This window comes from Pimephales promelas, chromosome 25 (assembly GCF_988280905.1).
Source record: "Pimephales promelas chromosome 25, fPimPro1.hap1.1, whole genome shotgun sequence".
Taxonomy (NCBI): domain Eukaryota; kingdom Metazoa; phylum Chordata; class Actinopteri; order Cypriniformes; family Leuciscidae; genus Pimephales; species Pimephales promelas.
This window is the reverse complement of record NC_142793.1, coordinates 14666601-14684803: the sequence shown is the minus strand read 5'-3', so window position 1 is coordinate 14684803 and position 18203 is coordinate 14666601. Positions and strand designations below refer to the sequence as shown.

The 18203-nt window shown below is 35.4% G+C and overlaps 1 protein-coding gene across 2 annotated transcripts in view; it reads right to left on the bottom strand.

Moving 5' to 3' along the window:
* The window catches only part of agbl1 (AGBL carboxypeptidase 1), a 222757-nt gene that overhangs the window by 107260 nt on the left and 97294 nt on the right, over positions 1-18203 (bottom strand). For both annotated transcript variants that reach the window (XM_089128014.1, XM_089128013.1), the window contains 4 exons: positions 13586-13794; positions 12801-12969; positions 7536-7600; positions 5783-5899 (listed from right to left, as the gene is read on the bottom strand). In XM_089128014.1, the coding sequence (XP_088984140.1) occupies positions 5783-5899; positions 7536-7600; positions 12801-12969; positions 13586-13794 (560 nt within the window). The remainder of the gene's footprint in view (positions 1-5782; positions 5900-7535; positions 7601-12800; positions 12970-13585; positions 13795-18203) is intronic.

Here is an 18203-nt window from a genome sequence, read left to right as displayed (position 1 = left end):
ACAACACTAAAACAATGTAGCAGCACAGAGATGTTTTTCAAAGACTTATTTTAATCATGAACTTGATACAGACAAGTACAACGGTCTTTTTGATGAGCTCTGGGAGTGGGAATGTGGGAACGCGTGTTTGGTTGTTCGTTCAAGTGGGTGAGAGGGAGAAAGCAGCGATTCAATTCACATAGGGTGCGAACTAATCTGTTTTTAGGTCAATTCCATTACACAATCCACCAACCATTAAAACCTATTCATGTCTGACGTTTTTAAAATCGGCACATAAAATAGCAAATAAATTACTGAAATTGTGACACATTTGGGAAAGTATTCTGCAGCTGTCAAACACAATTCAGAATGGATATTTCTGGCTAAGTAAGTTTGCAAATATCAAAATTATCACACTGATTTGGGGAAAAATTTGGAAAGTGTAGCTCTTCAATGAAGCAATTCTTATAACAATAAACTATAAAAAGTAAAAAGCAGCTACAGCTTCAATGTAGCTGCTCAGCAGCTGAGACTTTTTATTCTGCGTTTAGACGAGCGTTTTGGGTGGGAAATCCGTGACGCAAAAGTGTGTGAAATTCAATGTAGTATGCACTCCAGGCGGCTAGGTGTCAATGTGGAGCACTGCCACACAACAACACCAAGTCCGCGTGCCTGCGTACAACCTTCACTGTCAAACAGACTTTTGTGTTTATAACCGATTTTTACCCTTTACACGGGAACGCGGCGGTGGAGCGTTTTTAAGATTTCCACTCTGGAGGGTGGTTTCACTTTTTTTGCGTTTTTAAGCCCCCAAAACGCTGTCGCCGTGTAAATGAAAGGCACAATATTTTTACGTTTTCACCCACGAATGTTCTTGTGTAAACAGGGCCTTAAAGTGGCCTTTTATAAGGCCAGCCTAAGGCACACCTGTGCAATAATCATGGAATCAGCATCTTGATATGCCACACCTGTGAGGTGGATGGATTATCTCGGCAAAGGAGAAGCGCTCACTAACAGATTTAGACATATTTGTGAACAATATTTGAGAGAAATAAGCCTTTTGTGTACATGTAAAAAGTCTTAGAACTTTGAGTTCAGCTCATGAAAAATGGGGGCAAAAACAAAAGTGTGTAAAAAAAAAAATTTTGGTGTATATACAGTCCACACAGTGTATTATACAGTATATATACATTTACACAGAAATATATATAATATACACACACACACACACACATATATATATATATATATATATACACGTATGTAAACAAAGACTTATGTTAGATGCGATTAATAGATTTTACTGCTCTATTTGTGTATACCTTTTTAATTGTCTTTGTGTTTGTGTGTGTGTGTATATATATATACAGTGGTGGAGGAAGTACTGAATCTCAGTACTTAAGTAAAAGTACAAATAAACAGATAAATATTTACTTTAGTAAAAGTAGAAGTAACACAATGACAAACATACTTAAGTAAAAAGTACCTGATTTTAAATGTACTTTAAGTTTTAAAAGTAAAAGTACTTGCATAACAATTTCTTCTCTTAATGTTTTTTTTTTTCTAATGATTAATAAAACATTTACTTCTATGTTCCACCTAATACTCCTATAATGATGTTCAATAATTATGGAAAAAAAATTGTTGTCACCATTTCTGAAACAAGCTTGCATTAGGCAATATGCACATCATGCTTATCCTTACTATATGTTAATAACTATGTTTGGTAGTAAACACGATTCATTTATGGTGTAATTCTGAACCTCTTGGCTTGCCATAATCCTAACCAAACGAATATTACACACGGTGCATTTGCTATGCACGTAAAAACAAATTTTCACGTATAAATTGCACAATAAACACACTGCGTGCGAGACGCATTTAGTGTGACCGGGTTGATATATCTATGGCAACCAAATGTCATTGGTGTGACAAACGTGCAACGAACGGATGGTCAGATTACGTTTTGGCAGGGGAAAACCTGATCAGAAAATGTAATGAAAAAGTAACAGAAGTTGTAGAAATGTAGTGTAGAAGAAAGTATAATAATTGCTGTAAAATGTAACAAAGTAAAAGTAAAAAGTATGCACTATTTATTCTACTTAAGTAAAGTAAAGATACGTGAAAAATGTACTTAAGTAAAGTAACAAAGTATTTGTACTTCGTTACATTCCACCACTGTGTATATATATATATATATATATATATATATATATCTCAACACACAGAGAAAGTAAAATTATGAACGGAATATTATGAGTAAGCTATTTAAAATTGTGCAGTAATGCTCGGCATGCCTTGACAAAGGAACTGTGTCAGAAACAAAACAAAAAGACTCATGCATGTCGAGTCTGCGGCTTAGTCAGCAGAGAAACCAGGATGTTGGTGTCATGCTGAATTGAAATGCACATCTAATTTTCAACTCCTGGCTGTCCTGTACAGTATCACACAAAGAGTTGAATATCAAAGGAAAACGTATTATCCTGAGGCGAGTCCTCGGGGGAAGAGACCCTTACGTTACCCTCCCTCTGAGAGCACAAGCTCTTCTGTGCCAATCTCGCTTTCCGGGTTTATGTTTCACATCTCAACCCTTTATCGAGCCCACAATATTTCCGACAGCTCTGCAGTTTTACCTGTGTTCTCTTCCACGGAACCCTAGCGTGTCGCTATGTATTAAACCCGTTTAATTATGGCTTTTGTTTTGGCCTGAAGATTATAGGTGGAGCATCGTTATCATGCAAGATTAATAGCGGGCAACTGATTGGCATGAATGTCCTGCTGTAAATTCTTTTCATCTTGGTATTTTTGCACAGCATGCATAATGCAGCAATGTGATTACAATCCCTGCGTCCAATCCAGTCGCACAGTCTACAGATCACAGAGGGATTTAATAATAATGGGAGAGATACATGAAAGACGCGGATGGAGAAGGGGGGCCATGATGGACAGAATGCTTTCAGGTTTTGATATATTAATAGAGTTAAACCAGAAGAAAACAATGCAAAATTGTATAATGAACATTCATTATAATCAATATTACAATCAATTATAGAAAAAAAAATATATAAAAAAAGAATTCATTTTAAATATAATTTATAAATAAAGCAAAAATAAATTAATTCTAAATACATTTAATGTTCTCATGTTTTTTAGTGTGGTGACAAATTTGAATTTATTTCATTTTATATTGTGAGCAATAATAATAGCAAAAAAGTTTTTTTTTTTTCATACAGCCGTAGTATTAAAAAAATCTAATTAATCACACATAAATGGGAAAAATATATCTAAGATGGTCAGGGTGAATAAATAATTACATATTTTCATTTTTGGGTGAACTTCTCCTTTAATGACTTCTCATTATGAGGAAGAAGCATGGCAATAACTGCTTGGCCTTTATGTCTAGAATTTGCAGATAGAATTGATTTTAAAAATGTTAAATTGAAACAAAAAAGTGAATTAGTAGCTCCTCATTTCCCTTCAAGACCTGGAATTACAACATCAATACGTGCGAGGGGAAATGAACCAAGGAGAAGCAGCTTTTTAACAGCAGTAGTACATCATGTTATATCATTTGAATTAAAATAGTGGCAGCGTCTGAATAAGAAGGGAGTTGAACGTCGATGAACCGGAGGTGTGTTGACATTTCTATTAGTTTGAACTCATCCGCATGCTAAAGGCAACCACGCAGGGATTTCTGCAAGACAGCCGCAGGCGTGTTATTGTACTGCTAGAGCAGCCGTCAATCAAAGCGATACCAGTCGCTCATGATGGGAAGGGTGGTGACACATTTAAAATGAAGAGTCACACTGAACATATTATAGAGCTTGAAATGTCATCACTCATTCCTGTCAATGGCCCTACGGTTGACTGACCCGCAGCAGGGTTAAGAATGGTGAAGTCACAAGGGGTCGTGCAACGAGCTATAAAGACGATTCTTATATTGATTTATGATTGATTGTTTTTACTCATAATAAATATGAATAAAATTGAATTTTCTTAATTGGGTTATTGTCTATGTGTGTTTATGTGATGTAGTCATGTTTTATCATTGCAATTTTTTGTTTTTTTAGTCGGTAAGTGTGAAGCACTTTGGGCAACGTGAGTTGTATTAAACTGTGCTATATAAATAAACAAGCAAACAAACAACTAAAAACTGAAAATAAATATCAGATTCTGAATTTAGGTAAATGAACAAGAAATATTTAAGGTTCAACACTAATATATATAATATATACATATACACATTAGTAATAGTAATATTATAACAACTGGGATGGGCAACGATTAATCGCGATTAATCGCATCCAAAATAAAAGTTTGTGTTTACATAATATATGTGTGTATTGTGTATAATTAGTTTGTATATGTAAATACCCACACATGCATGTATATTGTTAAGAAAAATGTGTTATTAATATATCAAATATTTATATTTATATATAATATTAATTGTGAATAAATATATATAAAATATATACATGCACATATTTCTTAAATATATACATGCATGTGTGGGTATTTATATATACAAATTAATTCTACACACTACACACTCATATATAATGTAAACACAAACTTTTATTTTGGATGCGATTAATCGCGATTAATCGTTGCCCATCCCTAATAACAACCTAAATATCAGTGAATAATAATAAAAACTAAGAAGAAAATGTTATATATAATAAAATAATATTGCAGTAGAAAAATACTAAATAGAAGCATATATATATATATATATATATATATACATGTGTGTGTGTGTGTGTGTGTGTGTGTGTGTAAATATTATATAATATTAATAGTATGATAATATTATAACAACCTAAATATCAGTGAATAATAATAAAAAAACTAAGAAAATATTATATATAATAAAATAATATTGCAGTAGAAAAATACTAAATAGAAGCATATATATATATATATATATATATATTATAAATGAAATATTTTTTTTTGTTATTTCACATGTATTAAAAATGTATATATATATATATATATATATACATATATATATATATATATATATATACATATATTTGAAATAACTAAAAAAATATTTATACAAAAAACACATTATTGCGACTACTGAGAGATGAATCATTTTATTGGCTGTTCTGCCAACACGATGTTCCTCATTTTTCCCCAGAACACTTCAGGTCAGCAAAAACAGGAACAAAATCACTCTATTAAGATGAAGAGTGAGGCAAACATGCCGCCGTAGTAAGGATTTTTTTTAAAGCATAATGAGGTAATTTTCGGCTCAAGCCGTGTCCCTGTTGTGCTCTTAAGTTGCATAGTGTTGCCATTGCAGTAGGTATTATAGCACATCCTGCTCCCATCAAAATCTCTTACAGCTTCCACACAAGGTCCATTTTCACCCCAAGTGCACTTAGAGACACTTCATATAAACTTTATCCTGGGTGTCTACCATTAAGAGCAGTACACTCGTAACTTTCACGCCTGGCTGCAACAACTAAACCCCAGAGGTGCTGACGGTTTCCGAAAAATCTCTTTAAAATATTTCTCAAGAGTGGATTAAAGTGAACATGAAATCAGAAATTACCCTATTTACATTCTTAATGCAGTCCTGGTCATATTGTGCATGAATTATTTCATGTTGTCACCATCTTGAAGTTATGTATTAATATTCTGGGTTCTAAAAACTGTGAGATACACTTAATTGACATCATCTGTGGCACAATGCTGATAGCACAAAAACGAAGAAAAATCTGGATTACATTTGAACACAATGGAAGTGATTGAGGCAAATTAGTGAACAAAACACACACTGTTTCAATACCTGGAAGTCATGGTGCAGCTCAGGACAGAGGCGCACATATTGGCCCAGTTCCTCCAGGGGTCTGTCAGGCTCGGGTCGGGGACACAGCTTGTTCACATCTGTTTCCAGGTCATCTTCCTGACATGGAGAAACACAGAGCTATAAACACTGTTCACTCATAAGCTCGACTGCAGAGTGAAACATATATCTTCCCCTGTCACTGCATGTGAGGACCAGAGGCCATGTGACCAGCAACAGCCAATAGAATGCAGCAGGCTCTGATCTCTGACCTTCACTCTGTCTATCTCTATGGCAAATGGTCCAAGCAGCACACAAACAGCAATTACACACCTTATTTGCCAGGTGAGGCACATGTAAGCGGTCACCCCTACAGCTGTGGTGTAAATGTCAATCTCGCACATACAAAAGGACATTTTTACAGTTCTTTTTTGTGCCACTAGGAAAAAAGAAATTGGGTAAAGTGATGCTATTAAGATCCCCTCAAAATATTTCCATGGCTTTTATAGATATCTAAATATCTTTACAATAAAATAAGTATTAAATTGAAGATCAATCTCAAAATCTAAACACTTCCATTATGTTTTGACATAACAATAAAAGCCCACTTGCATTACAAATATGCCTATATTGCCCCTTTAAAGCCCCCTAACATTTTTGCGTTTTTTTTTTTGTTTGTTTGTTTTGTTTTGTTTTTTTGCATTATGAGGACAAAATGGAAGAGAAAAATAAATATAAGTGGATAAAATTTAATAATTTAAATATGTGGACATGTTCGGAGCCTAAATACTTCAAAGCAATGTTTCTGGATTATAATTACAGACAGAGTATTACATTGTTTGGGCAAAAGAAAAATCTAAAATATTTAATTTAAAGGTTAAACTTAAAATATTTTAATATATTTTAATATATTATATTATGTTAATATATATATAATTAATATATATTATATTATATATAATATATATTTTAAAAAAAAATTAATATTTTTTTGCCATTTATCTGCTGTAAATTCACATTAAATTAAACTTTTCTTATTCAGAAAATTCCCTTAAATTATCAGATTAAAATCAGTTTTTAATTGATTTATGATTTTTAGATTTTTTTTATCAAGATTGTCACTGAAGTAGCATATTTGGAGGGTGTCTCTTAAAACAAAGTTTTGATGCAAATTCTTCAGACTTTCAAACAGTAGAAACATTTGATCAGCTCCAAATAAAATACAACTTATATGGTATGTGGGCATTTTAGGGTCACAGCTAACCAACATGGGTAATATTTCGCTGTAAATGTCCACAACTAAATCTTAGAGCATGAATTCATGCATCAGAGTGGGCCTAAAGTACCATGTGGCATCTTAGTCATGGCAAGAGGATGAAGCGCAGACATGGAAATAAAGAAATGCATTAACAGTGTTTGAAGAGAGCGTGTAGGGCAAAAGAGGATGAAAGCACTTTGGTTTGGTGGTGCCGTCTCAGCAGGGACAGGATTGTGAAGTCATTGATTTATGGCTGAATCAGAGGGCCCTATTATTGAAGTTATGTGAGAACAGGAAGCCGCTCGTGTCAGGCTCCTGTCAAACGCAGAACCTGCTCTTCAATCACATTTTAAGAGGGAGAATGAATCAGTGGAATTTACCGCACATCGTTCGCTTTGTCAAAATTACGACGCAGGATCGCACAGACCGCGATGTGTGTGTGCATGCGTTGATGGTGCTGCTCACGTCTTCCTCGAGAACAAATCTCAAAACACTCACGTAGTCCCTGTTGTCTGGCTCCTCGTTCTCCGTGTCTTCGTCACTGTCATCTTCTAAACTGCCATCTTTCAATAAGGAAGAAAGAAAGATAAACAACACGCGAGACTAAGGCGTAAATGTCAAGATGAGCAAAATATGGCAGTTCATCTGTAGGATCAAACAGGACCTGCCCAGAGTCCTCAAACATTAGCTCTTTCTACCTCTGATATGTTCACATGAAAGCAGATATCTGCCACATACTCAGGCGGAGCATGTTGTGCTTTACACAAGAGGACAGACAACCATCAAACGAAGAGTTTTGAAGCATAATTGAAATAAAATTAAAAACACATGTAAAAATATAAAATAAATAAATAGACTTATTTATACATTTAAACATATACACACAAATACATTATATATATATATATATATATATGTATATATACACACTCTCAGAAAAAAAAAGGGTACAAAAGCTGTCGCTGGGGCTGTACCTTTTCAAAAGGTACACTTTTGTACCCAAAGGCTGCATATTGGTACCTTAGTGGTACATATTAGCAGCTAAAATTTACATATTAGCACCTAAAACGGACATATTAGCTCCTGAAGTGTACACAATAACACTTCAAATGTACACATTAACACTTAAAATGTACATATTAGAACCTAAAACATACATATTAGCACCTAAAATGTACATATTAACACCTTAAATGTACATATTAACACCTAAAATGTATTAGGACCTAAAATGGACATATTAGCTCCTGAAATGTACATATTAACACCTAAAATGTACATATTAACCCTTAAAATGTACATATTAGCAACTAGAATGTACATATTAGCAATTAAAAAGTACATATTAGAACCTAAAATGTACTTATTAACATCTAAAAAATACTTATTAGCACCTAAAATGTACATATTAACACCTAAAATGTACATTTTAGCACCTAAAATGTCCTTATTAGCACCTAAAATGGACAAAAGGTTACCTTTTGAAAAGGTACAGCCCCAGTCACAGCTTTTGTACCTTTTTTTTCTGAGAGTGTACATATACACACAGATAGATAGATAGATAGATAGATAGATAGATAGATAGATAGATAGATAGATAGATAGATAGATAGATAGATAGATAGATAGATAGATAGATAGATAGATAGATAGATAGATAGATAGATAGATAGATAGATAGATAATCTTTGATTATTTAAATAAATGTTAACTTCTACAGATAAAATAATATGAAATAGGTAGTCATGCCTCTTCTGAGTTCGCTTCACAGGCTTTCATCTGATGTGACGACAGTAAATAAAAACATTACATAAAAACATAAAACATTGAATTAATTTTATAACAACCTCTGCTAAACCAAATGACTGGTTAGTGGTTACATTTTTTTTTTTTAAGTGTGTGCAATGTATTTTATTTGGTCTGGATGAGGAGCAAATTGACTGTGGGTGAGTAGATAAATTAGGATGAGTCATATATTTTAGAGGGAGGATGTGAATTAATATAACCCAGTTTATGAGAGCTAATAATGTTAATGGCAGCATTGCTAAAATGTCAAAATCACATTAAGTTATTTTGCTGTTAGAGCAGTGTTAAAAATTGAGTGTTAAACAAGTATTAGCTTAGCTTTGCTAGTTTAAGTGGATTTAGCAGGTCTCCTACAGTAGCTCCCTAAACCCCTCTAAAACCATCAAAATAGGCTATAACTAAGCTTGATGGACAGCTAAAACCAGCAAACCACCTATAGGCTTTTGGGATTCACTTTATTTTGATGGTCCCTTTAACACATACACAGCAAAATAGCCAGTGTTAATTTAACACTGGAGATTTTACTAAGTTGACGTTAATTAGCATTACACCCATCTTAAAACTCACATTAGAGTGTTAATAGAGTATTAGTAGGACTGGTAAGTTTAGGGTTAAAATAATGTTCAAAACGGACCATCAAAATTGATGTTAGGCTTGTAAAATAGTTATATATAACAGATTAATCCTAAACACTAAACCACTGCGTAATCTCTTACATCACCTAAGGGTGTTTTCCTGTGATTTTAGCAGCTAAACGCTAATAAGACAGATGAAACAGGGCAACAAGGAAGTACTACTGCTACAGTCCAATCGTCTTGGAGATTAACATCATCTTATCTGCCTGGCCAGATTGGACAGCAAATAGGCTCAGTGTTATGGGTTACTCGTATCTTTCAGTTTAGAAGGGTTTGTCGTCAGCAAAGATGCTAACATTAGCGGTTAGCATGTGCGAAAAACCTGCAGAAACTCTTCGCTTAGTAAGCAGGATGGGTAACAGCGTTATCTCAAACCAGATAGAGGCGGCAACACGTATCATCCCGGAGGGTAAAAAAAGTCAACCGCACTATTTATTACGATAAACAGATAATCATTTAGTTCGGTCTGATATCGGCCTTCCCAGCTCTCCAGCTTCCTTGCTCGAGATAAAAGCAATGGGAAACTCATTAGCGAGAAACCTCTTGCGGGGTGTTACTTATGAAAAGTGTGTTGAAATACAATATTCTAGACTCTTGTGCAGATAAAAGCAGTATTAACACATGTGGTGGAGATGTACGTACTGTATATTTATAAAAACGTCCACACTAACACACTTCACTATGCTGTAGTGAGTCGAGCACCCACAGTGTCATTGGGCAGGGTTGCCAGGGCAACCACCTCAGAGCTCCCTGCAAAACAAGTGAGTATAGACTATTGTATTGTGGGTCATCGAAGAGCAATCTGCTGTTCTCTGGCCAAGCATATCTTCCGTTTCTTGTTTTCCTTTACTCGGTTTATGGCTGCTCGGGTTCTGACCTTGTTCAAAGAGAACATTTGCATAAGATGACCTAGTCAAAAAGAAACACGCCTGCCAAAAGAGGGTTGCACTGTAGTTAATTTATGCCCAATACTGCTGTAAAGCATAAGAGTTAGAAAAAACAGCATCTTAGTCAAAATGGCCTCTGAATCTGGTTTAGAACAACTGATTCCTCACATTGCCTGCTTTCACAAGGTTCAGTCTGAATGATCTTGTATGGCTATGAAATAAAATATGTGAGAATATCCCAAAAATATGTGCATTTGAATGAATAATTTAAAAAAATATATTATTATATATTTACAATAAGTAATACAATAATACTATTACTAATCATTGAATGATTGTATAATTGAATTAGCATAGCACACTTTTGGATTTGTCCCAAATGAGAGGAGAAAATAAGAATGTATTACCTACATTGCATTAGTTGCGCTTTAAATACATTAATGTATAATTGTTAATAATGACTTCTATAATAATTATGTCTGTTTCATACTTTGTTTCATATTTTTCATTCTTGTTCTGTTCTGAAGACCATTCAATTTAAAAAGGATTTATAAGCGTTTGCAAAGTTTGTAAGTGAAGAGTTCAGATGCAAAAGCCTCTAAGTGCCATTTGAAATTTTCTTCTAGAATGATCATTTTTATCAAGCTTGTATATTTAAGTTCAGTAATTTCACTTAAATTGCAACGAGGATTACCTATTAATTGTCATTTAAGTGAAATTACTGAACTTGAATATATAAGCTTGATAAAATTTATCATTTTAAAAGAAAATTTCCAGTGGCACTTAGAGGCTTTTGCATCTGAACTCTTCAAGTGTTTAATTTCAGTGCAGTCTCATCCCAAGACGTCATATAACTGACGTTTTGGGACGTCTTTTGACCATACATCAACATCCACCGTTTTAGGGTACCCTTTAACGTCGGTACCCTCTACCCTCTAAACCTACCCCGTCACCTAACTGACGTTAAAGGTAAAGCGTTAGTTGTATGACGTCCCAGGATCATCATGTAACTGACGTTAAAGGGTACCCTAAAACGGCGGATGTTGACGTATGGTCAAATGACGTCCCAAGACGTCAGTTATAGACCATTTCACAAGATGTAAACAACACTGGTCCAGAAGCACTTCCTGTTTCAGTTTGTAACTGTTTTCTTTATTTCACATGTAAAGAAAACTTCTTAAAGATGTTTGTTTAACTTTTTGATTCAGTTTTAAACGTTCTGTTGGTTGTATTTTATCCCAGCTTTTATGTAGTGTTAAAAAACTGAAACAGGAAGTGCTTCTGGGACAGTGTTGTTTACATCTTGTGAAATGGTCTATATGATGTCTTGGGATGAGACTGTGTTATTAATTTTGTTTATTGGTATTTTACATCATTATACCAATGTGTCACAATCTGTGTGTTAAAATTTCTTTTCATGGACTTTTAGTTTGCATTCATCAGTCAACTATGTGCATGTCCACTTCCGACGCAGTTCAACAATGGCCGAAACGAAGGCTAGATGTCACTACTCTGTTACACTTTGTAAATCTAACCAACAATGCCAACCCAACTTAAGTTTTCATGGATTCCCGACTCAATTGAGTATAAGGAAGAAGTGGATTAAAGCGGTTCGCCAGGATGAAAGTCCAAACTTTAAAATAAAACAAGGTAGCGCGTTTGTTTGCTCAGGTGAATTACTGCATTAAAATGGTTGTATTGGCCCTTTCCAGGTATTTTAATAGGTAAAAAGTAGTAGGTGAGTTATAATCAGTCTGATTTAATCCTCATGAATATTATCAACTAATTTCAGGGCAGAAATAACCTTTTAATTAAAAAGTAGAGGCTTTTGTGGTATTGTACGGTATTGTTTGTGCTATGCACACTGAAGCATTGTGTTTTCTCATTGGATTATCTTTTTTTGCTGTATTTATTAAACTACTCGATTATTTTAAACTACCTTCAGTTTCCTTCATCATCCTTGGACACTAAAATCAATTCAATTTAAATGAACATTTTTCTGTCTTTGTCTGGTTTGTATATTTGTTGATAATTGTACTATTAGTTATGAAAAACTATTTGTTGCTTGGAAGGAACCAAAGAGAGGTATGGATATAAATACTTTCAAACTTTCCCAACTCGCATACTCTGCATTTTACTCCTACTATAGAAGTCTAATAGAGGAAAAATGGGATATATTGTGTTGGCTGAAAGAATTTTCTAGACTCATTAAATGCTCAGCGCCTGTGTGATAACAGGGGCAAATTTGGCCTGGCCGATAAGGACTTTGTCAGGCACTAATAGCCAAAGGCAGTGTGTAAAGGCTAAGCATCTCTAGTGGGACAGACTCAGTGTCCCTAAAGGACAGACTGTGCGAGGAGAATAATAGTAACTGTTGGGTGTTTGGCAGTGCAATAAAGAAGCTGGCTTAAAAACCCAGGGAACATAAACCTTACCGTAAAGTCCTAAATCAGCATCCCAGTCATCGACAGGCCTCCCAGGAAGAGGAAAGCTATAGGCACTCTTATCTGAGGTCAGTGGAAGAGGGACTTTGGGATTGCACTTCCTCATCAGCTGGATCGCTGGTTCCACCAGAGATTCAAGACCTTTCATGGTCAAGCAGGTCTTCAGACGAAACGTAATCAGTTAGAAATACAGCTCTCCAAGCAACTTTTCCTCTGGGCAAAATATGTAGCTGTAGCAAACATTTGCTTTTTTACAGAACATTAACAGACAGTTAATGGAAGCGACTTAGAAAGGTCGATAAAAATCACTGTGATATAAAGACAAATAATTAAAGCATTGCACACAGAGAAATGTAACTACGAAAAGTAGTAAAAAAAAAAAAAAGTTAAAACACAAAAAAAATCACCATATGAGATGTCCCAGATTGCAAACTGACATTGAATCAACGTGGAAACGACGTCTCTCATGACATTGAAACAACGTTGATTTGCTCATCGAATTAACGTTGAACCAACGTCAGACGCGGCATTCTTCAAAGCTAAATGAAATCGAAAATTGGTTTGCTTTCATAACGTTGAAACAACGCGTTGATTTCAAGTTGATTTTCCGTTAGTTTTGAAAGAATGACGCATCTGACGTTGGTTCAACGTTAATTCGATGAGCAAAACAATGTCAGATCAACGTTGTTTCAATGTCATATTTCCACGTTGATTCAATGTCAGTTTGCTATCTGGGGTAACAAGAACATTGAGACCATAGTGGGCTGAACTATCACCTGAGTGGTCTGAAAGAGAAGACTAATGCCACCTTCGGCGACTATAGCGTCTCTGCCCACATCTGAGTTGGCGGCACGGTGCAGGCAATGCAGTAGGGCTCTACGGATAGGAATGTTTTTAAGGTCGGTGTCGTTGTTGTGCCAGTCTTCGTACACCTTCAGAAGATCTCCGATGTAGCCTTTTGCGACGGCAGTCCGACAGTTGACCTCTGCAGAAGAACACAAAGAAAATTCTGCATCTTTAATCGCACAGTAAACATTGATTTATTCTCTCTAAAACCTTTATAATGGATTTATGTACCAGCCAGACCAAAGTTTATACTACTGAGAAACAGCAAGTAAATATCAATTAAGATTGTGCAGCCTGACCAGCCTTAAATTCTTAAATTGGAATGTTTCGTCACTGTTTAGACGTCAGTGTTGAAGCTACTACAACCATAGCTTGCCAGGCTAAAAGCTAATCATATTAGCTTTACTTAGCTGCACTGCAAACTGCTACAAACATATCTACAGTGAAGCCAACTACATATTTTGCTATAAAAGAGGCCTCTGCGAATCAGTGAATCAATTCCGTTTGAATCCGTTTGAAACCATCTGAACAAACTGATTCACTTAAACAAAACAGACAATGCTACATTGAGTTAAGTTATACCACAGCTAAAACAAAGTTTGTTTCTGCTGACTTAAAGATGTCCGCCTGACCAGTAAATTTATTTAGAAGAATGTTTTATGGAAGCTAATAGAGCTGTAGCTAGCAGCACTAAAAGCTAATCATAGTTAGCAACACTACAAGCTGCTAAAAAAATGATCTACATTGAAGCTAACCAAATATATAACAAAAAAAGTAGTAGTTAGTTAGTTAATAGTGAGAATTGGACCCTAATCTTAAGTGAGCAAGTTGTAAAAATGACAGACACTTGAATGACGGACAGTTGAATGAAACCATCTGAACGAACCAATTCACTAAAACAAATCGGATAACGCTACATATGGAGGGGAAAAGGACAATTTAGCAGCATGTTTTGTAACATTACTTCTTATTGGAAAAAAAAATGTGTTTGCTACTGGACATATTAATAAAGGTTAGTGTTGTAGTCGAGACCACCTCACTCGAGTCCGAGTCTAGACCGAGACCAGAGAGAGTCGAGTCTGAGTCAAGACCGAGTCCATAGAGAGTCGAGTCCGAGACCAGAGACGGTCGAGTCCAAGTCGAGACCGAGACCAGTGAGGGTTGATTACCTAATTTACTTTTAATTACTTAGAGAAATCCTTTTTTTTTTTTTTACTGAATTTACTTAGAGTTTAAAAAATATGATCAGTTTAGGGTAAAAAGGCCACATAGTAGGTGGTGTTAAAAGCAATTTTATTACAATTTGTCATGCGCAGTTTCGCACTAGAAAATCACCAATCACTGGGCGTGTCAATCAATTTAAAGAAATATTTTATTAACATACATTAATAATCATGAAAAATATTTTGAATTGAACACGAGTGGACTCGGGAATAAGTCCGAGTCCTAAAAAAAAAAAAATGTTCGAGTACGAGTCAATTCCGAGTCCAAATGCACACGAGTCCATGACAAGACCAAGACCATTAAAATATGGTGTCGAGACCGAGTCCGAGACGAGTCCGAGTCTCGAGTACTACAACACTGATAAAGGTAACATTTGAGAAGTTAGTTACCACAGTAAATACTGGACATACTCATTAGCTTTATTATTTGTCCTGGTCTTAATAACCAAGATCTATATCATTCATTATCACTCTTTCCAAGTCCTTTGTCCATAAGGCTTTTGAATAATTAAAGTCTAAGAGGCTGACATCCATTTAACCAAGAACACAGTGGCCATTTGAATACATGCCAAATTTGTTCTTGAGGAGAAAGAAGCTTTTTTGCTAGTTAGCATGTTAGAGACAGGCTAATATTTATTGGAAGCATCTATATGTATCATTCATATTCAAATTGACCTCTCTTTCTCTCTCACTTTCTCATGTCACGCTCTGTTGTGCTATGTATTAATAAAATGTAATAAGAACATACATCATTCGGGCACTAAAGAGCCATATCAACAGAATGCAATAACACTGGGATGATGGAGAGGGAACAAAAAAGCATGTGACTCGGCCTGTCAGAGCGAAAAGATTTCTCAGTGTGGCACAGAAGGTTAAATGAGATCAAAAACAAGATGGCGGAGAGAGAGAGCTACTCTAGGCGAAGACTTAATTTCCGTTCTTTAAGTCAGTGACAGGTCTGATGCCAGAGGTAAAGCACGGTTATGTCTCATAGTGCCCCTTAGCTCTATATGTCGTGAATCAGTATATCGTGAGCTAGAATACTGCCACTAGTAAGGGTCTTGCTCTACTAACCATTAAGACACTGATGACTCAATTACTTGACGAAATTACGAGGTCAAGCTAAAATGTAGCTGGTATCAATAACATCGCGGTGTAGTATGCATCATGCATCTTTGTTGTAGCTTATAAAAGTACAGTACCATTATGAAATATGAAATCATGAGGCATTCACACATGCATATAGCATAAATACAAATATACTGTAGGAAAACCTTACCATTTACATTTACCTTAACATTTAAGTGCACTGACTAGTGAACCGTTTGATACTACAGTCCCCCCTATTACTGTCACAATTAGGGTTGCCCTTGTACATATACAATATTTCCCACATAAAATAAAACTAAAACACCCAGGAATGCAATTCTTTGTTTGTGCCAATAATCCGTATCTTAGCAACCAAGTTTGACGACATAATTAACTTCTAATATCTAATAGTCATATTTCTAATAGTCATATTACAAACACAAGCTGTCAGCAAGGGATTCAAAGGGTGACTCATTCATTTACAGCTTTAAATGAATAGAAAAAGAAAGATTCATTTATATTTACATCATTGCTGCACTAAGTATTCAATGTTTTATATGAATAAACACTTAATTCAAAGCTATTTAAAGGATTTAAAAACTAGTGAGCCGTTTTAGTAATGCAGTGAGCTGTTATGTTGTCTACTTGAGTTGGGCATTAACATGGCAAAGGAAGATTAACAAGAAGATACTCTATGATATTAGGGCTGGGCAACGATTAATCGCGATTAATCGCATCCAAAATAAAAGTTTGTTTCTTAATATATCAAATATTTATATTTATACATAATAAAAATATATGCATGCAAATATTTCTTAAATATATACATGCATGTGTGTGTATTTATATATACAAAATAATTATACACACTACACACACATAAATTACGTAAACACAAACTTGTATTTTGGATGCGATTAATCGTTGCCCTGCCCTAATATATTAAATATATATGTGTGTGTGTGTGTGTGTGTGTGTTTGGAGGGGGGAGGGGGGTCTATAGCATATAGTGTTAAAAAAAATATATAAATGCAAAATAATGAAATATATAGAGAATACATTAAAAGAACAAACAGATTTAAATTAAGGAAATGTTTCAAACATTACGGCTATGCAAAAGAATCAGCTAAAGAACGAAGTCACTGGTGAGCTCTATCAGCAGATAAACCGAAGCCAAACTGTTTATTCAAATTAACTAAATGTTTGACTTACAGCACTGCACTGAACCTTGAGTCCATTTGGGACCATCTACTTCATGTTGATCTGCTTAGTGGTTTCAAAGATTCACTAATAGCATTACAAAGAGACAAACAGCTCATCACAATGCTGTTGGTGAAGTGAATATTGTAGTTTGTGTGTAAAATTAAATGGAAGTATTTTTGTGCCCACAACCTATGCAAATTTTGTGTCATATTCTTTTATAAACACCTAAAACTATTTATCTATCTATCTATCTATCTATCTATCTATCTATCTATCTATCTATCTATCTATCTATCTATCTATCTATCTATCTATCTATCTATCTATCTATCTATCCATCCATCCATCCATCCATCCATCCATCCATCCATCCATCCATCCATCCATCCATCCGTCCATCCGTCCATCCGTCCATCCGTCCATCCGTCCGTCCGTCCGTCCGTCCGTCCGTCCGTCCATCCGTCCGTCCATCCATCCATCCATCCATCCATCCATCCATCCGTCTGTGCAGAGGATTTGTTTCGGATTCACTGTGCGTCTTCCACTGATCTCTTTCCAGGATTGAACTGACATTATTAAATCAATGTTTGAAAGCCCACCTGCGAAACTGTCAAAAGAATTTCCACTCTCCTTGTTTTAAGAGAAATCCTCCAAGCTCCGTATTCGGCTGGTTTCTCCATAAATCTCACAAGCCGAAGACGCTCAGAGAAGGGCAGGGGCCTCCATGCAAGGGAGCTCGCAGGACTCTGAGCCTAGAGTCTTCTTGCTTCTGTTGACTGGGTTGGAAAGCAGCCAATCGCTCTGTGCACTCAGCGCATCTAATGGAGGCCGCGGCAGAGAGCAGCGGGAGTGTTTGCGATATGAAGGTCAACGGTATTTACTCCCATGCACGCAAACCATTCGGTGATGGAATTACAAAAGGAAATAAGGGGAAAAGAACAACACTTTCATGTTGTTCTGGGTAGTTCCGGAGCCTTGGGAATAATACTTTATGACGGAGAGCTGAAACTTGAAGGTGTGTGTGTGTGTGTGT